The sequence below is a fragment of the Anopheles maculipalpis genome, chromosome 3RL (genome assembly GCF_943734695.1).
Source record: "Anopheles maculipalpis chromosome 3RL, idAnoMacuDA_375_x, whole genome shotgun sequence".
In the NCBI taxonomy this organism is placed as follows: Eukaryota; Metazoa; Arthropoda; class Insecta; order Diptera; family Culicidae; genus Anopheles; species Anopheles maculipalpis.
In genome coordinates, this window is record NC_064872.1 from 20,021,842 (window position 1) to 20,042,829 (window position 20,988).

Genomic DNA, 20,988 nt, shown 5'->3' on the forward strand with positions numbered 1-20,988 from the left:
TATTCCTTCTTGGTTTTCCTTTTTGTTATTGCATTTTGTTCAAAGAAGTTTACGTACGCCTAAAATGTAATCAATGAAATCGATTGTTTCCTATTGTATTGTGTCGCTTTTATTGTACTGATCAGTCGCGGTGGGATCGATTGCTGAGTCTGTGTTGAATGTGTCGAACATCATTCGTCATTGGTTCTATCTGATTGCTATGGTACGATATGTATAAAGTTATTTGTTTTGTGTTGCTAATCGGAGTCTGCACATGCGCACCGATCGATGTTCGGCGCGCTGGTTGTTTTGAATTGATATTATATTGCATTGCGTCACTCGCTAGCCGGATGCGCTGATAGGTTTCTATAATGTTCATGTTGAGCAAACAATTGATAATTGTTTGTTTCTATGAGGTTACGAAATGTCTATGTAAATAAAATATTGTTAAGATTCAAAGCAGTTATGCTACATCTTGACTCTCAAGGATTAATTATTTCCTACATTTACACTACACGGAGCTGCTTTAAGTGGTATTTTTTGTCGACAAGGGACAGCAAACTTTATACTATTTGGTTCGAAATGTGAATAAACTTTCCCATTCTTGATGTTGCTCTAAACATTTAAAAATGGCGCACTCAAGAACTCTCACTCAACTAAACATATATCCATCATCATCAAAATCATCAAACACAATACACTTTAATTGGAAATATGTCATCGTCACTTGACTTTTACACTAATGCTGACCGTCGGGGAAATAATGCACATAATAAGATTCACTGCCCAACGGTACCAACCGCGCCGATGAGACTTCATTAGGGCAACGCTGACCAGCAAACGGGAACCGATACTCCGTACTTCACTTACTCAAAAGCTCATCAACATTCAGCTCGCTACCGGGCCGCTGCCTTTCCGGGCTGGGGCTGAGGGATTGAATTTCCTTCCGCATCGCACGGTCCTAAACCGAGCCTTCCGATGCCTCGATAGTTAAAATGTTCCATTTTAATCAGATTTCCTACGGTCTCGCCCAGCCGCCCAGGAAGTATCTAGTACTTGCTCGGAAGCGGATGAGCTCCTGCTGCTTCCACTGGTGGCGTGTGGGAAAAAAGGCCTTCGCCGTGCTTCCGTTTCGTGTGCTTTTTATTTCCCAACCCAAGGTGGAAGAAATTTTCTCGAGCATAACTTTTCGCTCCCGATTTGCTAGGTGCTTCGTTTCGTTACCGGATGTTTGTGGGAGTGTTTTTTCTTCCTCTTGCACTCGGTGACTTGATTTTTCCTTCATTTTATGTTTTGTTTCGCTTGTGCTGCTTTGGGGGGAAAAAAAAGTTGAGGCGCATGGTTTTGCCATTTCTTCCTGCGATCATTTTTTCGACACTCGTTTATCTTCACAACAATGTGCCTGTAGTTGTGTCCGGGCGAAGTAATTGCTATCGCTCGCTGGTGCTTCGTTTGCTCTGTTTCCATTTCTTTGTGGAGTGCGCTTGTTGAAATTTCAAATAAGGTTCCATTTTGGTGACAGGAAGAACGCGTTCGCTGTGTTAGTATCCGGTCATTGTTTGTTGCTGCTACTGTTGTTATTGCCCGGCGGATGTTTTACTTTCCTCTTTCGAATAGTAATGAACTATGATTCGCCGAAGCAATGATTCAAACTTAAGGCCCTTCCAGCGAACGGAGCAAACGATGCGAATGTGTTTTTAGCGCGTAATTTACGTTTAAAGGGCGATCAAGCACCGGAAGATAGCAGGCCATCGGGCCTGCCGAAAGCATTCGAAAGCGTCGGCACTGCATCGTTAAATGGTCGTCAGACGGCTGGCTCGAATCGTTTCGTGGGTGACGATGAAAAAGCCGGCCGTAATTACGTTGGGCAAATAAAAGACGGCACTTTGGAGTGGTTTGGTTGTTTTTGTCTGTTTTGCTTTTTGCTTTGGTACGGAATTGGGCACCCAATGTGTTGTAATCTCATTTCGGTGACGGTTTTTCCTTTTTTCTCACATTTGGTAAAACTCGGCGCTCGAAGGATAATGTCTTCTTTTTCGCTAATAAAGAGTGACTTGTCTGAGGTTGGATGAGCTTTCTCCCGGCTGGTTCAACAGCCATCATCACACCAGGCTCCATCCATTGTGTTACACTTCGCAATGGAACCAGTTCTATTTGTTTAAGCTGAAGGCTTGCTGTATGTATTTCTTTTTTTGTTGGTACGTAACCCTGACATAAATCTTGACGAGGGAAGTAAACGGACGCATTTGCGTTTGGTTGTAAATCTTGCGAAGGTCAAAATTGGTACACCATTTATCATAGAGTTTTTGAAGCGGTCTGAGGATAAGCAAGAAAGAGGATATAAAAGGAAGAAAAAGGAGAAATCTACAAAGCTGGGCGACAGCTGGAGGTTAGGCAAACATATGAAACCTCTTACAAGTTATAGAAATAGGAAACCACTTAGTGTTGCTTTTAGAGAAAATAGTTAGCTTCAAAAGGAGAAAAATTCACAAGAAAAAAATGTTAAATATAATGTAAAGGCCAAATACCTGACTTTCGAACACAGTTTTACTAGCATAGAATTTTTTAAGAAATGTAAATATCAATTTGCGTACATTTAAGGCTTTAATTTTGTTCTTTTTACCACTCCTTCTACTTAAAAGTCCTTCTAGCTCTCGCCGGCCTTCTATCTAACGGCTTGCTAGACTTTCTGGAACCACGTAGTTGGATAGTTCACTACGGTGAAACGATCCGGATGGAAATTGAACCCTAAACCTGCCATGTGAAGACTGGCGTCGTGATTGTCGCCCCTCTTACCGGACCGCATATTATATTATTGACATTATATACACCACAAATAACCATAACCAAACAGCCATTGCATTTTAGAAGTGTTCTTTATTCAATTGCAATTCAATTTTGGCAGTGCACTTTGTTGCTCTTCTGCTTCTTGGCTTAACGACCTCTAAGATCACGCTGGCTTACTAGACTCTAAGGTCATCAAATGGCTTACTAGACTTGCCGAGACCGCGTAGTTGGATAGTCAGTCCTCACTATGAAGGGACGATCCGGATGGGATTGGAACCCCGTTTCTTATTGAAGGATTTTAATAACAAGAATTGTAAGAAAAGCATGAATTTCGAATAAAGGCAGAAGGCAATGTGCTATGTATGGCGGTGGGAAATGAAAGTATGTGATCAATAGAGCTATTTATGGTTTTTTTTAAGTAACGTGTAATCTTTTCTTTGTATTGTTATTTTTCAATTATTGTGTTTTATGATATGGATGTGTTAGAAAACATAATTATCAATTCTTTTATTTAGAATTTAGGATTGAGTGTTGGGCGGCCCGGTGGTATAGACGATAGCGGCGCCGGTCTTCAAACGGCTGGACCGGGGTTCACATCCCATCCGGACCGTCCCCCCCGTAGTGAGGACTGACTATCCAACTACGTGGTATCGGCAGTCTAGAAAGCCATTAGATGGCCGGCATGACCTTAGAGTTCGTTAAACCAAGAAGATGATTGAATGTTTATTAATTTGAAGCATATTTTATTTTAATTCACATAAAACTGAGTGAGGCCAGGCCTCATTTAGAGTTTGAATAGAGCTTAATGTTCTTACAAAAAATAAAAAAAGTTAAGTTAAAAAGTTATTTTAGACTGATTTGTCGTGAACATATAAAGCTCTCAAATAAAGTTAAAAAGACAGACATAAAGAACGTAGTTGATAAAAATTCTGTTCCAAGCAGAAAGTCTAATTTGCTTGAATACTTTTGATCGTTATCTGGCCTTTTATGTGATATTCAAATGCGACGAATTGAAATAGTATTCGCGGCTCTCTGTGACCGTTTGGCGTACGAGTATATTTGTAGTGTTCCCAATTCTTTGTGATTCATTTACAAAATGATTTCTTAGCCTACCACTGACACATTCCAACACAAAACACCAATGCTTTTTTATTTATTTTAAGTATGACGGCTTGCGCCGTATCTTAAAAACATTTTGTTTTTGTTTTTGCTACCAGAACATTAACCACTCATTCAACACACACCGAACATATAACCGAACATATCCGGTATAAGGCCAAAAGCAGGGAGGAAATACTCAGTTTGTCTAGTTTTTATACACTTTCATCAAGACCAGGGATCAAATTCCATCACGACCATTCCCCGTAAAAAGAGTTGAGGTTATTTTATTTAAAAATTCAAAGGAATACTAGGTTCGGTTCAAGCGTCCTAAAACTTTCGCTATTAAAAATACAAAAAAGCTCATCATGACAAGGACGCCAATGATTACAGGGACTTATGGGACTTATTATGAAACTCACGATACGTAAACTAGAATTGATCATAGGTAAACGAATACGGTGCTCCTCTACGTCAAGGAATCCTTTTTCGAGGGAAAGCAGATACGATTCGGCAATTCGCTTCGGTTGTCCAAATGGTCCGCCACAACAGATCTCTGCATGTGACGGGCACGCTGCCGTAGCGTATCTAAACCGAGGAGCGCACATCGACCGTCATAATCTACGGAAGCCCACCAGAAATGTAAAACAAATTTTGTGAATTTTCACTGAAAGGACTCCACTTTTAGAGATCGCGCAGGTGTAGGCCACCATACTACGGATGCGTACTCTCTGGATCATCGGACTACCAAGCAGTAGATGATCAGCATAACCGTTAGGATAAGAAAGAAATGTTTAGGAAAAGATCAATCGGCAGCGGCTTTTTTAAATTATAACTATTAAAATTGCCTGTGCTAAACTCAGTCATTAACTTTTAAATGAATCTCATCACATCCTAATTTCATAAAACAATACACAACCAATTTACTCAAGTATGCAAATGGATGATGAAAAATTGCCATCCTAAAGCCTACGCTAAAACCTGTCAAATTATGTTGTACCCGAGCGCACCACAACACTCGGCAACCGCATTCAGTGAACGACACTGTTTTCCCTAAAAGCCTGTCATTCAAGCGTCATATCATATAGCGCCACCAAGTGCTTTCTGAAGAAATATTTAATGTATCCTCCGGTTTTATGCAAGCACAATGAATGGTTTATGATAAATGGGAGCTTTTTTGGGGAAAATAATACCACATATCTTCTAAAACGATTCAGTTCGGTATGTCACATTAAGCCAATCTGTGTTCCTGACGCAGGCCGTAGGAGTGAGTTTAATGCTTGAATTAAAAAGAAAAACACACACACACAGTTTCACCCATACAATTTGCTGTTGTGGTGTTTGCTCGTGTGTAAACACACGCTACAATGTGTTGTAAAATAGCCTTCTTATGCACGACAAACGATAGGGTTAACTGCTAACCAGCTCGTTAGGGAGTGTAATTTTGAGGGTCTTTTTTATGGATTTACATCCGGATGATGTACTTGTTGAGTAGGGCGCGCAGACCGTGGCTAGTGTTGGTGAGCAATAACAGAACAAAAGATAAATAGCATTATGTTCAATAGCCCTCGAGCGAGAGCTTGCTGAATGCGGAAAAAGCAGTCAAGTGTGTGTGCGAGTGGGCAATTTGCACTTCCTGTATGTTGTAGCCTGAAGCGATAGGTGGAAGGAGGGCATAATTCATCCCCCTTCTCCTGCCCCCTTATCCATTTCCTTTCAACCAACACTCGACATTCAAACTGCGTGCACGTGTACATATCTGCAGATAACTTACTGCCTGGACAGGATGAGGATGTGTACTTTGCGGCAGACAAAGGTGTATTAAAACGTGTTACCTTCTCATCCTTTGTGTGTACTGTTTTTCGCCCTGAAAGTGAACCGTTTTCTTGAAACATTATTTGTAAACCTGTAACAACAACTGGTGGCGAGAATGTGGGAAACAATCTCCCTGCGTAGCAACTTGGGATGAGATTAAAAAAAAAAAAAACGCTTAACATCTTATCCGATTCCGGGCCAGCAGCACTGAAGCTGAGCTAAAGGCTATCGCTGCTTTTCAATAGACAGGCGGATTCAAGGGGCAAAGGAAGAAGCGTCCCGTTTTTTTTGGAAAGTAAAAAAAAAGAAAAACCTCCAACTGACACATACCGTGTGAGCAGAAGGGCGAATCTTCCTCAGGAAAGTCTCAGAAAGCTTCAAAAAGTTTTCCCCCGTGTTTTGGCAGTGAGGGCACGCGTTCTCGGAAGGAAGGAGATGTTGTTTTTGTGTTAAACCTTGTTTGTACACACACTCACATACACACGCATGCATACAAGGGTATCAATTTGATGGGAAACCTCCCATCACCCAAGCACACACTCAACCTCCAGCAGCAATAGAAAAAAAAGACCCCATTGGTGAGTGTTTTCCTTTTGATGTTTGCCAGCAAAATGCTTTTGTTTGGTGCGTCCAGAGATCCATGCGAAGGATACACAATACGCGATAGCGTTACCGATATCCTGCGATCCTTTCTGGGCGCGTTTGGTGTCGATGCCGAGGAAGCCAAAAGTTTCGCACCCAGCCAGCTGCGAGGAACGAGCAGGAAAGGAGGGCTGCAATCTTCGGGGGCTCCTTATTACAAGCGCCCGGATCCAAAAAGCTTTCATAATTGAACAAATTGTACACGAGGACGCGGTTTTCCGGCGGCGAAAACATACGCTCGCGTCGGGAGGTTTCCTGGAGGGTTTTTGGTGCTCATCCCACTTGGTGCTCATAATTTAGCAATAGAACTTTCCACCCCAGGTTCGAGGCCACCAAACGGTTGCGGTTGGTTTGTTGTTTGCTCCTCTCGCGCAATGGCCACACGCGTGCTCCCGGCGCTGTCTTATGGTTTTGTTTGATGGCCCCCCAAGGAATTGGGGCGTGCGTTTTCTCGCATCTGCGGATATATCCGCATAAGCTAGCAATTTCACGGAGCATCCACACTGTGCCGATATGGCCATGACGGGAGATTGTATCATGTGTTTTTTTTTTCGGGATTTGTAACTCTGCATTCTGCGCAAAGATGCGCAGATTGTTTCCAGCGTATTTAAGATTTTCTGAGCTAATTCGTACGTGGTACAGTGATCTAATTTAGGACCATGATAGGAATTCCTTGTTTTTCCTCGATGAGCAATGAAAGATGTTAATTTTAAATCAATAACAATTCAATTTTAATTGTTATTGGTTGTTATTGGATCGCCACTTCGAAATCCTCCAGACGTGAAATGAGATGAATTCTACAAATTGTTTGAAGTCTGGTACCTCCGTAAAAACTGTTTAAGCCGTACACAAGAACAGATGATAATAGACATTAGCGAATTTAACAGTGGACGAATTAGACGGCCGCCTGAGGCCCTGACAGATGACTCTTCTGTTTCTTTTTTACTTAACGACCTTCTAAGGTCAAGTCTGTCATCGATTAGTTTACTATTCTTGCCCATTCCACGTAGTTGGATAGTCAGTCCTGGGAAGGGGAAGGGTGGGAAGGTTCGGATTGTTGTCAACAACATGTCTTCACAAGAACCTCTAATGCGACGCAGTCCCCCTCCCCTTTCTTTTATTTGGTCAACACTTTTGATGCTGGTGGTAATTGGCTCCGATATTCATTCCGCCAAAGGCTTCGATAGAGCTTTATCCGTCACTGAAAACAGGAACAGTTCAGTTCTTCAGAAATTTAATAATTTATATAAAACTAAACATTACATGCAGAAACACCTACATGGCGCCACTTTGAGGACTTCCTGTTAATCCTACATGTTTTTTAGCCAATGCAAAAAGATTACATTTTCTACCAACCGGTCGCCTAAGGACCGTAGTGCGAGTATTCCTTTTTTACGGAATCGAAAACACAATCCATGCTGCCATCTGCAGACATCAATTTGGTTGTATAATATGGTTTGCTTCCCTGCTGCGCTTTTGCATGCTAGTTATTTTACTTCCAGCTTGCTGCTCCACTTTTATTTCGCCAATCAAACGCTTAAACATACGTGTGCGCTTGCGGCATCGGTACGGGAGTATTTATTTGAATATAATCCCATTTCCAAGACTTGGGGACTAGGAACCAGGGTGGCAAATTTCGCACGAATCCTTTTTGCCATGGGTTAATTCATTTTTTCACTCCCAAACACACGCCGTACACTGGCAGGAAGAATATGGAATAAAACTCGAGCACCAACACCATTCCGGGTAACCATTAATCATCAGCATGGAACAAGCGAACGGCGATCGGTCATGGATTTTGAGGGGGTGGGGGGGGGGGGGGTGTTTTATTTGTGCTTTCATGGGAAAAACGAGCCCCCGGAATCGGTAAAAGGGAAGTCGGAATAGTGGTTCCTCTTGAAGGAGGTGTAAATTTGTGCGAATATGCTTGCACTGTTCGATTACGTAATGGATTTTTTTTTGTTGCTCTTTCCTTCTCTAGTTGGTTGGCCCTTAGGGTTACCCATTTTGACGCTTTTTCCTCAGAACATACACGCACAAATGCACGCACTCGATACATACGAGCTTTCTCTCAAGGGAAATTTGAGAAAAAAAACTTTTTACTACTGTTACCCGGGTGGTATTCGGGTGTGGCAAAAAGTTAACTCATTTATTTTCCTGCATTTTTGTGAGCGCTTGCTGTGCGCTTTTTTTGGTTTTAGGCCCCTTTCCAACCCGTTTTTTTGTGGGGTTGTTGTTTAAGGATTGCCCGTACGAAAAAAAGCTGTACCGAAAGATGTAGGTGAGCACAAAAAATCAGTTGCTAGAGAGGCTTTTAGTTACAGAGATTTTTCTTCACAGCATTTTGAATTGTAGGGTCGGTTTGCATTGACTTTTTGTTTTGTTTTGTTAAGTGTGGGTGTTAATGAACTATACGTTGAGAGTGTATATTGAGCCTTTGATGCTTCCAACTCGCGTCAAATGTCACTTTACAGCACACACACACAGAGTTTGAGATGAAATTGATCATGGATGGAATTTTAGGGACACAAATATTTTCATTTTTTGAAAGACATCGTTCGTCTTTATTGCATGCATTTTCCAGTTGAATCCAGTCACCCCATTCCTCGAAGAACTTCAGAAGAACTCTTTTAGATATTATGCCGAATCATTTGAACTGCTTTGAGAAACATGAATCGCTGTTGCATACATTTACGTGCGTGCATAAAGTTTCGTTGGTAAAGTGAACAGAAAATTGCTTCGAATGTGAGGTGTATTGGAAATTTAAGGTTTCTTGTTTTGCTCATCTAAGTTCTCCGTACCTTCCTTTTCCATTTACTGATGCTAACGTTAACGAGATTTGAGTAGGCGGTAAATTACCTTAACTTATCCAGCATGATAGGGCTCTCTGTCAGTCAAATGATTGATTGGCTTAAAGTGTTAAGCACAGGTGTGAATCTCTTTAATTTAACGATACTTTTCGTTGCTCATAGCACATCTTTAGCATATTGCTTAGTGATACTTTACGAATAAATTTGTAGAACCTTTTAGTTATTGCTTAAATTATCAATATTTATTACAAATATTTAGTTTGAAACTGTAAACTACTTTGCGTCTACGCTATGAACTGTTAACTTTTCGCTTTAGTAAGAGAGGATATAAAAAAAAAAACATATTGATTGCAATTAATATTTCTATGAAGATGAATAATGAAGATAGATGTATACTTTTTTGCAAGGTGAATTTCACTTTTTCCAAGCGTTTGATTCAGCTTTGTTTAGGATCGTTGTTTCATTTACATTAAATATATACATCTACAGGATTCGTAGTTTCACCTAAAAACGTCTTATTTTTTCTTAGAAATTTTAGCCACTTTGAGTGCTAAAATCCAGTTTGCTTTAGTGTTTTCATTTCATCCAAATTTAAGGAAAAAAAAAACAGTAGTCAGCATGATCACCTCAAACAACCAAAAACGATTGATGGCTTTTTCTCAGAAGAAAATTCAATGAAAATTAAACTAGCAGCAGAGTGCAGCGGCTGTTTGTTAACATTTTCCTTAAATTCTTATCAAGAAACAAACTTGCGTTACTGCTGTTTCGAAACAGAAGAAAATGTAAACATTCTTCAACAACAAAAGCTTCACAAAATAGCGGTAAAAATAAAAGAACTGCAAAAAGTTTGATCCTCGCACAGCAAACTCACCCAGCGTCACATTCTTTTGCAGCGTGCAACGCAAAATGGTACGTTCGTCTTCGTTCGGATGTTTTTCTTTGGCGTACGTTTTACGATAAATTTCTGGGGGTGGGTTCTAGGGGAGCAGCTCGCTTGGTACTGCTTCGTTAAAAATTGTAAGCTGTCAGAGGCTGGCGATTGTTGAGCATTCCGGACGAGTTTCGCAGCTCCAACCGTGGCGAAGGCAAGCGGAAGCTGGTTGCCATTTTTGGTTCGTTTGTTTTTCGTCTTGATGTGTGGGATGAAGGGGCATAGAGCAGACGGCGAAGGGAAGGAGGGAGAAACTTGGATGCGGACCGAAAAGCATGCGAAAGATATGCTCCTATTTGGAACCGATGGAGTCGAACCCCGGAATCTCTGGCAAAACGCTCTTCGTTAAGCCCGGTGATGTGGATTTGAGCTAAAATGAAAGCAAAACATCATCACCCTTGGCAGACTTCTGGTGGTACAGCAGCACCATCAACGAAAAACCCCGTGGTTTGATAGCGGAAAATAAAACGAGGAACCTACACACGCACACTTTCTTGTGAGGCATACATCCCTAACGAGACACGATCGAATGAAGGTTCGCAAGCACAACACCTTGCGTCAGCTTTAGCATTGTATACGGAGCGTTTCCAAATGTCGCAGGTGTAAAACGGTAGGATGTCTTATAAATATTGCAAACAGTAAGCTTTGGCTTCATAGTATTTGCTACCAAAGACTTTGAAGGCGGCCGAGAGATCCTCGACATTGCTCGTATAAGTGTCGGGTGTCGATTCTGAGCGGATCCATTTTTTCTTTCGTAAGGTTCACAGCTCGACCGTCGTTATTTTTATTGTTAGAAATGTTTCGAGTTAAAGAAGGGGCGAAGAAAATTTGTTTGCTTTTTCCCTACCGCCTGTCGGGATCACCTTGACACAAACACACACACACACACACACACACACGCGCGCGCGGGAAGGTTGAAGCTCAGTGGAAAAGCAAGAAAAATGTGCTCATTTCAACCGTATTTCAATGGAATGGCAAGCTATAAATTAGCGTACAAGAAACAAGCTCAGACAGGTTGGCCCATTGGCTGTACCTCGCTCTTGTCGTCGTTGTGTTAATGAGTTGCACGATGCCAACAACCGGTGTTGGTGGTATGCATTTTAAGGAGCCAGAAAGAAATTCTTCACCACTTCTGTTCAGCGCGTCGAAATAAGGTGACAGCTTTATTTCTGTCTTCTTACGCGTTTGGATTTAGCGTTAGCGTGTGCTTTGTGTTTATTTGTCCTTTAGAATTGGTATTTTATTGGTTACGGAAGGCACGCCGTTGTGGAACGCTGAAAAGAGGATTTATTTTTTTCCTGTCTATTGTGTGTTTTTCAGAATATGGATTGGGTTAACACATGGGAACTATGAAGCAAATAGCGGTTGTGATGATTCTCCTCAACATCAGCTACGGTAAGTGGTTAGAATGTTCTTTAGTTTTACACAAAGATCCAAAAACATCCTCAGGTTCTTATTGAGGTCAAGTTCAATAAGTTTTAGTTGTGATTGCCTAAAGTTATGCAATTTGAGTGAAAATATCCCTTTTGATACATACATAACTTATTTGTTTCATCTTTCATGATGTCATGAAGGATTTTATAAAATTGTATACTGAGTTTTGCGTTAAAACCAAAATTTCTTCCCATTTTTACCCTATATTGAAGCAATATTAAATGAGCCTCAATATGAAGCTGTAAAATATCATGCCAATAATATCTCTTGAGCACAATATACTTCCCCTCTTTTTAAGTTACTAAAATCATGCAATCTGCGTGACAATATAGATTTTTTGTGTTATTCACTAATTCTACTTCAAACGTAATGCTTATGATTTCACGGAGCTTTAATACAAGTCTGATGTTAATTTATTCACTGACCAAAGGACAAATGTTCTATCGCCTTGTCATCGGAGAAATAAACACTAATACCTGTACAGGATTACAATCCCCAAACACGATTCTTGCATGTCCAATAATACACTTCCAATCAATCTGCGGACAAATTTCGCTGAGACACGCTCGAACACGAGATACTAGTTGGTAATCTCCTGTCAGCAGCTGCAGCAGCAGCAAGGACAAACAAGTGCAACGAACCGTTCAACCGAAGCCGACGCCTCACCTCAGCTAATCCTTTTCTTCAATTTTGCAGGTCAGTTCTCACGCTCGCAGTCGGTGGATATCGACGAGCCGCACACTTACACACCACCGAAGCACTACTTCCAGACGTCCTCTTTCGACGAGGCCGAGCTGGAGGACGACGCAGCAAAAAATCCCCTAGACCGGGGGCCCTACTTTGACATCTCGGCTTCGCGCAACGTCACGGCACTCGTCGGCAACACGGCCTATCTAAATTGTCGCGTGCGCAACCTCGGCAACCGCACGGTAGGTCGCCCGGAAGCAGTTAATTTAATTAAGCCCCGCACACCGGTTTTGGCCGTTCGTTCTATTCCTGCTGTTCTTCCTTAGGTATCCTGGATTCGGCACCGGGATCTGCATCTGCTGACGGTCGGCAAAGCGACGTACACCTCCGACCAACGCTACCAGAGCGTACACAATCCACAGCTGGACGACTGGTCGCTGAAGGTGAGCCATCCTCGAAGACGTCACAGAGGGGATTTTGTGGTGTCCCTTCCCAAGAGTCCTTTCATTCCGCCGCAGTCCGCCCAACATCAGCAACGCTCATTACTATTCATGATAACGAGCTTGATAAGTTATTTGACGGCGTAAAAGCTGTCCCCGGCGCCAATATGCCGCATCAAATTATGGTTCCCCAGCGTGGCTATAAAAGACATCGTGCGTTGCTTCCTTGTGGGTCGCACGTTTTGGTTAAGATTTTCATTAACCGGTAATCTGACCGATTATGGGGAGTGGGTGTACGGGATGCCAGGGTGGGATGATAGTCGTGTTTTATTAGAACCAAAATTCGGAGTGCCGCCCAAACACCCGATCAGCCGATCAGGATTAGGACGGGTTACACATATTTGGTCATTCAATGAGGTGGTAATGGTGGTTAATGCGCTGTTTCCAAGGTTTTGTAGGTCCAGCACGACCTTTGTAGTGGATTCATTATACAATTTAATAGAGCAATCGCTATTAATGGCACATAATCGAACTTGTCAAGCGCCAAACCAAGCGTTGAGTGGAGATGAGATAATTGAATGTCACGTTTTATGGCTGCGTTTGTCATAGGAATTTTATGTTTTTATGCTAGCTTTTGAGTTACTTTAATATATTTTTTATAGTGATGCTAGAGTGAACACAGATGTGTAATATGTAATAAGTCATTTAAACAAATATAGTATTGCATCCCTGTTAAAGAGCCTAACAAATTGGTCTTTCATCATTTTAGTTTTGCAATATTTAGTATCTTTAGTTCTTTTTTTGTTATTAAAACTTTCAATGTTTATAAAAACAAAATCATCTTGATGTTTATCTTTTTCATGCAATTTGAAGCAAAACTGACAATAAAGCTGCTTGAGTAGTTCGTAGATAGGTGGACGGGTGCGATCAAGTAATTTACTGGCACTTCAAGATACACTACAGATGATTAAAATTCATCTCAATACATATATCTTGCGTAAAACTAACCATAATTGTATGAAAGCGATCAGCAGAGAATCCAATCAAGGGGAGAAATAGATGAGAAGGAAAAGAAAAAGAATAGATTTACAGTTACTAACATTTATCTGTTCCCAATATACGCCTAAAACTATGCAATTCGCACTAATTAGTAGTTATGTTAAGAGGATTGACGTTTTACAAGGAAACTATTTACATTCATATCACCTTGTCATGGAACAATGAAAACAAAATTAATGTTAGTTTAAATCAATAAACAAAAATTGATTTAAAAACTTTTCACCTTTAAACAAACCAGACCTAGCCAACAAATATTCCTCGGACTCCAAGCCTTTCGCCAGTTCCGTTGAGGATAGTAAACATAGTTTACCACAAACAATCAGTAGCAACCCGTTATTCCCTTAACATCTCCAAATCGGGACCGTATCAATAGCTTAACAAAGTTTCGAACCATTCTTCCGAAAGCGTGTGAAGGCTGCGGTACGGAAATAGACGTGCCGCATCTATCTATACATCGAAACGCACACACAAAAGCCCCTTGCCGATACACATCAAACTCATCGCTTTTCAGACACAAAGCGAAGCTCTCTCGCACAACACTGCTCAAGGAAAGCAAAATCGGCCAAAGTTTCCGAAATATACTTTAGAGCGAAACAAACCTTCAAACCAGCAACTCAATTATCCGTCCAACATTATCCTTCTCGTCGATCGATAGATGTTTCGGGTTATCTTGGGTGGGTGGGGGGGGGGGGGGGGGGTGAGAGAAAAACCGCAGTACCAAACTTCCAATCCGATGAAATCCGATCGTGTATCGTATCGTGTTCCAATCCTTCCCATCCCTCAGAAAAACGCAATCTTGATGGCTTATCGTTCGATTGGGCTTTTGGGGACGCGCGCTCTCAGATCCTTCTCCAAATGTGACGGCATGTTGGCAATGGGCAAGTGAATGTTGTTTTTTGTTTGCTTTCGTGTGCATACGTCATTTTTGTTTTCCTTCTCCAAATTGTTGTTCAAAACCGTTTCGCTCATACAACGCCGCAGAAATACATTTTGACACTTTCGTTTTCTTTCGTCTTCTTTTTTATTCCCGAAACTCTGCACCACCGACGTGGAATAGGTCCTGTACCCGCAGCAGCGTGATTCCGGTGTGTACGAGTGTCAAATCTCCACAACGCCACCGGTCGGTTACTCCATGATGTTGTCGGTTGTTGGTAAGTTGTTTATTGGTTTTACGGGATGGCGTGTAGCACTCCCCAGGCGCGGATGAGGCCCCAAAAAGGTCAGGGATTTCCTTGGTCAAACTGCACTACATGCTGGATGATGTTGGGGATGGGCTTTTGTTTGCGTCGTCCAAGGGAACGATGGATCCATTTAGTGTCGAGGTAGGAAGGGGATCTTGAAATCGAGAACCAATTTCACACGAGCATTTGTTGATTAGATTTTTTGTTGTTGTGAGCTGCCGTGGCAGCCTTCTTTTCTTGTGCTGAGTCTGTTAACATTATTCCAAGAAGTGTTTGCCCTTGTTTCTTGGAAGGCTCCTTTGAGGATGTTGTTACAACCACCAGCAGCAGCAGTAGTAGTAGCAGCAAGCCAAATAATGTCTACATTCAGCAAGAGCCCGTAATGCCCCGATGGCAAATTCTTACCCAATAAGAGATTGACAGACTAATTAAGTTTGATCCTTAACGTGGTACGAGCTTTCGTCCGCATCTTACCAGATTACACGCCGTCGGTCGTTTAACGAGCAATTAAGCGATGTTTATGGTTTTGACTTTTACCACCAAAAACAGGTTAGATTAAAGTGTGCTCACTTACTAACTGAACTAGTGTCGCTTAAAGTACGCCACCGAAAGTTGCAACTGATGTTAAGAATCGCGAGAATCCAACCGTTTAGTGGCTTAATAAAAAGCGATAAGCGATTTCCCGATGGAAATCATTGCCATTATCATCCATCATGTGCGCATCGTTGGCACCGGGGCAAAGCTTTCCCCCTTGTGTGCTGGATGTAATCCGGTTGCTGATGTGGAATTTCATTACATCGACAATTCCCTGGCGCATCGCCCAGCCCGGGATGTACGGCTACCGGGCTGCGTGGTACGGGCGTACGCACATTTCGCCCAGCAAAAGGCCATTATGTGCGCGTCAACAGTTTTGAAGACCGTGTGCTTCGGCAAACCTTGGTAAGCTTTCAGGGCGACTGGATTCCGAAACCGTTGGTAGGTGAAGTGTGCTACGTTTTGGCGAATAAATTATTTCATCGGACGGTTTGGTGTTAGATTTACCCGATGCGGTGGCGTTATTATCGCAGTGGGACCTTTGGTCCTATCCACTGCACCAGTACCGAAGGAGAATCTGCATCGTTCAGCTAATAAATTGCAGGGCGCACTGGATGTGTGGGGCAGAATCTTGAGAAATTAATAAACACCTCTCAGCTGGTTGTAATCTATAGTTTTCGCCTCGTCTGTCCGTGAGCGATGGTAAGATTGATAAATTATACCCTTTGAACAAACAATTTCTCAACCTAGCTGGCAGGGTTGGGCTTCACTGACGTTTGCTGTCCTGAGATGTTGCAACGTGCTCATGACTCTGTATCGAATGCTGTTGCCTAAAAGGAACATAATTAGCAGTAAACGCTTCTTAATGAAGAGCCCGTTGGCGTGTATTGTTGTAACAAGAAGCAATTAAAAGTGTACTCTAAATGTTTTGTAATTTTACAGAACCCATCACGACCATTATCGGAGGACCGGATCTGTACATCGATACCGGGTCCACGGTGAACCTTACCTGTATTGTAAGACACCTTCCTGAACCACCGCCATTAATACAGTGGACCCACAATGGAGAGGTAAGCGTTGGACCGCAAATGGGTGTTTAAATAAATGATTCCCTTAGTAGTTTGTTTTGTGGTTTGCCTATTTTAAGGTGAATTTTTATTCAACCGATGAGTATATCAAGTTTTGCATTTTACTATGTTTTGTGTATGGTTATAAATTTATTATTACGACTTAAACTTACATACCGAAAAGACAAAAGCACGATACTCTCTTTAATACCTTGAAATATTCCACTGAAAAGTGTAGGTAAATTTCTCCAGATTGATTTAATGCGTTCTCGTCGTTTGCATAATTTGTAGCAATTTGTTAGGTTAATGTTTTTTGTTTGTTATCCACACGACGGCAGAAGTGCTATTTCGTGTTCCCCGAATAAGTGTGCGAAACGATACAAACTGTGGAACCCACCCACGGCGTGTTATTGATGTTTGCTTTTAAGGGTTCAACGCTAAATGAACCAATTTCGTGCTGGCAATGTTCTGTTGCGTAAATTCGATAGCGGTGCTTAAGTACCATCACACAAACCCACAGTGATCAAGGGATGCAAGTTCTTAATTATGGGTCGATAGCAGTGAGCAAGCATTGTTGCAAAACGAATGGAATAGGTTTCCATTTTTGTTTTAAATGGTTGAAGTTTACGGTTGCTTTTTTCTACCTCACACTGAGCGGTGTGATTTAACAACAAACAATTAGTGGTAAATCGGGGCCAATTACCGAGCCCTAACACAATACGTAATAGAGCGTTAATTGATTCGATTTAATGAAAGGTTAAAAACCGATTTTTGCCGTCGCTCTTGGTGGTAGAATCGTTTAGAATTGAATGGAATTGTATAGTAGGATTAAGGAGGAAACTTCATTAGTGATCAATAATCATTCTTAAAGTGAGGTGAAACAAAAAGAAAAAAGAACAGTACACCATTTATTGTTCAATTTTTATGTACATTAAAAACTTTCGAAATCCCAAATGGTAAATTTTATTCGCCGGAATGTATGCAACCTGCATAGTGAACTTCGAAAGATTTTTAAAATGTAAAACATGCTGCTAACCTGATAGCTCATCTTAATAAAAGTTATGTTTTTGGGCATTAAGTAATCAATTCCTGCGCTAACTTTCCTAGCTTGATATAAGCGTTGAAATGTAACATTCTAAGCAATGAAGCTATGTTTAATAGCTCATTCAGCCCTATCTATCTCATTTTCCATTATATTAATGTTATATGATCCTGTATTCAAATAAAGTTTATGATTTTTTTTTGCATAAAAATAGCACAAAGGTTCTTGTGAGATAATCCATCTATCTTTTTATACGCTCAAACTGTCATTAAAATTTCATACCAACGCCTACTCGCCTGCTGACAAACTGTTTGTACGCAAACATTCAAAATGAGTTTTACTTTCGGAAGGCCTAACGATGGCTTAGAGTATTTTGCTTCTCCGTCAGTTTTCCGTCTACATTATGGGCACTCTAAAGCACCTCGGTGGCTCAGTGTCTTTCCTTGGTAGCGCAACATACATACAAAGTCATTGGTTCTATTTTAAGGCCCAAAAAGGCCTCCCATGGAATCGTTCGTTTCCGTTAGCGCAGTTCTGCTGCTAGAAATAGAACCGTAATTTAGTGTTTGTGGCTGGCATGTTGCACTGATGACGCAGAAGCCAATTTCAAGGTTGGCTAAGACGGGGTAGTTCTTTTTGTGTTTCATAATATATAGTGTAGGTTTCCTTTTGCATATTTTATGACTTGTGTCCCTGAGACGTACCAACTGTTTATGACGTTTTGACGCCTGCTTTGATGGATTGAATAATCGTGACGTTTACATTTATTTATTTCTTAACCAAATTTGCAGAAATCAGGCAAACTCTTTACCCATTCTTTTCCTCTCCAAATGGTGTACCATTATTAAATTATCTCCATTTGCATAAGACACGAATCTGCTAAATCCTTATAATTTGCACTCGATCATTGCACAGGAAATAAACTACGATTCGGCACGTGGTGGTGTGTCGGTGATTACGGAAAAGGGTGACATAACGACCTCCTATCTGCTGATCCAGCGCGCCAAGTCTACTGATTCCGGCAAGTACACGTGCCTGCCGTCGACGGCCAACCCAATGACGGTACACGTCCATGTGCTTAATGGTAAGTGGCAATTTGCAATGTGCTCCGCTGCACAACGGCGCTAGGTGAGCCAACCCAAACTCTCCAACCGTCGAGATTTACTTGATTGAAATTACTATCCTCGCATTCGATGGCATAGATGGGGCACCGCATTTTCCTCCATCATCCTCATTCATGGTGCGTATGCGCCTTTTTCTTTTTCTTCTTCCATTTTCTTCCAACTGTGCTCGACGACCAACCACCACACGCCGGAACAATCGGATGACTCGCGGTGTAATGGAAAACTGCAGGCGAACATCCTGCCGCGATACAAGGCAGCAAAGGATTGCGAGGTAGCGGCGTACTAGCGGCGGTCCTGTTGGTACTGTTGGTGGTGGTAGTAAGGGCGTTCCCAGTGCGATAAGATTTGTCCCCACAGCAATTCATTTGCATGTCAATCGATGCCATTTTGCTTTTACCGAGCACCAAGAGAAGTTTATGTCGGGACCGTTTTTGTTTCCGCTGCAAATGGGTTTCAGGTTTACTTTAACTTATAAATAAGGGTTTTTGAAGATTTTACTGTGCACGAATTCAAGAGTAAGTTGAACTTGTTATTTGAATTAAGTAAAAATAGCTAAACAAGGAGTTAATGTTATTTTTGAGACTAAAAAATTTTTTTTTATGTATTTGCAACCGTTTTCGAAGTTACTCTTCTTGAGAGAGGTCTTCCCCTGTCATTGCTGACTTTATGTGATTGCGTTTAACCCATAACAGAATGGTCAGTTCTTTGTAATGGGTGGTGGTTCGGACCGAACACGAGACCTGTTCCTGCTTTGTGGAAATCGGCGACACTATGGATTTGGTCACACAGTCTCGTCGTCCCAGACAATGAAATGAGATGGATATTATCATTTCTAGCAAATGTTTTGATAAGATCTTGACACTTAGTGGCAATGATATTGGATGTTCTAGCAATAGCAGCAAACATTGCATGCATTGTGAAATTTATTAATGCTTTTGTCTTTTAAAAGGCTATCAAGGATGCAAATGAAATGTGAAATCATTAGTAAGTGAATTTTAAATTCGTCTTTTGCTTGATTCATTCGTTGAAAAATGCTTTATAATTTAAGAAAAACCAAACCTACCGAAGCTCATACAATTAAAATTCAAATTTTATTAAAAACTTTACGAAAAATTATTTTCAAAAAAACTTTTTTTTATAGTTTTAACGATAAAATGGCTGAGATACCTCTGCAATTTGAAGGAGCCATTAATGCTATTGACATTAAAAGACAAAGAAAAGAATAATAAAATAATTGTAGCTAAGTAATTTTGTAAATAATTTATTTACGTTACCATGTGGACTCATTTAGTTGTTTAGTGTTAAAACAAAACAAAAAAGACATAAAATAAGGAAACTGTGTCAGTGTCTGGAAGAGTTTGACTAACTCGCTATACAACGTTGGAAGATTAATTTGCTAACCCGATAGCATTTTGTGTGAGTGTGTGTGTGTTGTGTACATTCACTGGAAATTACAAATCCTCTTGATGCATCACAGTTCGCGCACACACGTGGTTCGGTTGGCTTAGTTACATTTGTTTCCTTGCCCCACATCACGAGTGGCATGCGTATCTGTAAATATACATTCATCATGCTGCAAAATGGCTACATGTTGTGCCACCACACTGATACGCACACACGCACACTTTTACCCACTTTTTGTTTTGTATTGTGCAAGACAGATGAGGTCCGTTCATCTTTGACAGGATAAGAGGCAAAGTCGTTTCCCCGGGTGAACCGGTAATAGCAGGCGCGGGAATGGTTTTTCACAGCCAACCTGTTCTGGTTGTAGTGGTGAAAGGTTTTCCAAAACGGGAGAGTCCGTTTTTTAAGGACATCTGGTCTAGGATCCTTTGTTCGTGGAAAGGAGTGATTCTTCTTTTTCTTTTCCTGAAGCATAAAGAAAGCCTTTTCGTTGTTTCGAATGGGGACAGTAAGACGAATAAAGAATAATATAATATATCAACGAGCGTGCTTTGGCACAACAGGACATAACAAGACGGTTGGTTGTGGATCACACAAACACACACACACTCACGCGCCGAGGTAGATAAAAACAAATCACGTAAAGATAAATTATTCCGGAATGAATGTTTCGTAGTTTTTGGCACGGTGAAGCCCACTGTCCTGGCTCACCTTTACGGAAGTTCCTGTATGCGTGTTTGTGTGTGTGTGTGTGCGAAAGGAATCGTTTTGTTGTTAAGAGAGGTTAGTTTGTTTCTTTTTAAAGCTGGGGACGCAAAACAAAGGAAAAGATGGAAAGGATGGATGACTATGGCTAAATTTTCGGGCAAGGATGACTTAAAAGATGTTCACTACAGATACAGCGTGATGGATAGGAAAGTCAAGTAGAAGAAATGATGACTTTGGCTCTGTATA

At 41.3% G+C, this 20,988-nt stretch overlaps 3 protein-coding genes across 3 annotated transcripts in view; 2 read left to right on the forward strand and 1 right to left on the reverse strand.

Moving 5' to 3' along the window:
- LOC126564886 (geranylgeranyl transferase type-1 subunit beta) overlaps positions 1-20,988 on the forward strand; it is a 322,137-nt gene that overhangs the window by 236,473 nt on the left and 64,676 nt on the right. The gene's annotated exons all lie outside the window — the stretch shown is intronic.
- Positions 1-20,988, reverse strand: part of LOC126565490 (uncharacterized) — a 500,287-nt gene that overhangs the window by 29,143 nt on the left and 450,156 nt on the right. The window lies entirely within an intron of this gene.
- Positions 11,383-19,017, forward strand: LOC126565121 (zwei Ig domain protein zig-8-like). Its single transcript, XM_050222262.1, has 7 exons — positions 11,383-11,457; positions 12,193-12,425; positions 12,510-12,626; positions 14,740-14,833; positions 16,340-16,467; positions 18,422-18,590; positions 18,860-19,017. The coding sequence occupies exons 1-7, from the start codon at positions 11,403-11,405 to the stop codon at positions 18,970-18,972; spliced, it is 909 nt and encodes a 302-aa protein (XP_050078219.1). The 5' UTR covers positions 11,383-11,402; the 3' UTR covers positions 18,973-19,017.

What these genes read in the sequence shown, in the direction of transcription:
- LOC126565121 (XM_050222262.1), top strand. Translation starts at nt 11,403, where the DNA reads ATGGGAACTATGAAGCAAATAGCGGTTGTGATGATTCTCCTCAACATC. An exon ending in TGGACGACTGGTCGCTGAAG is followed by an intron (nt 12,627 to 14,739) that starts GTGAGCCATCCT and finishes GACGTGGAATAG; the next exon opens with GTCCTGTACCCGCAGCAGCG. An exon ending in AGTGGACCCACAATGGAGAG is followed by an intron (nt 16,468 to 18,421) that starts GTAAGCGTTGGA and finishes ATCATTGCACAG; the next exon opens with GAAATAAACTACGATTCGGC.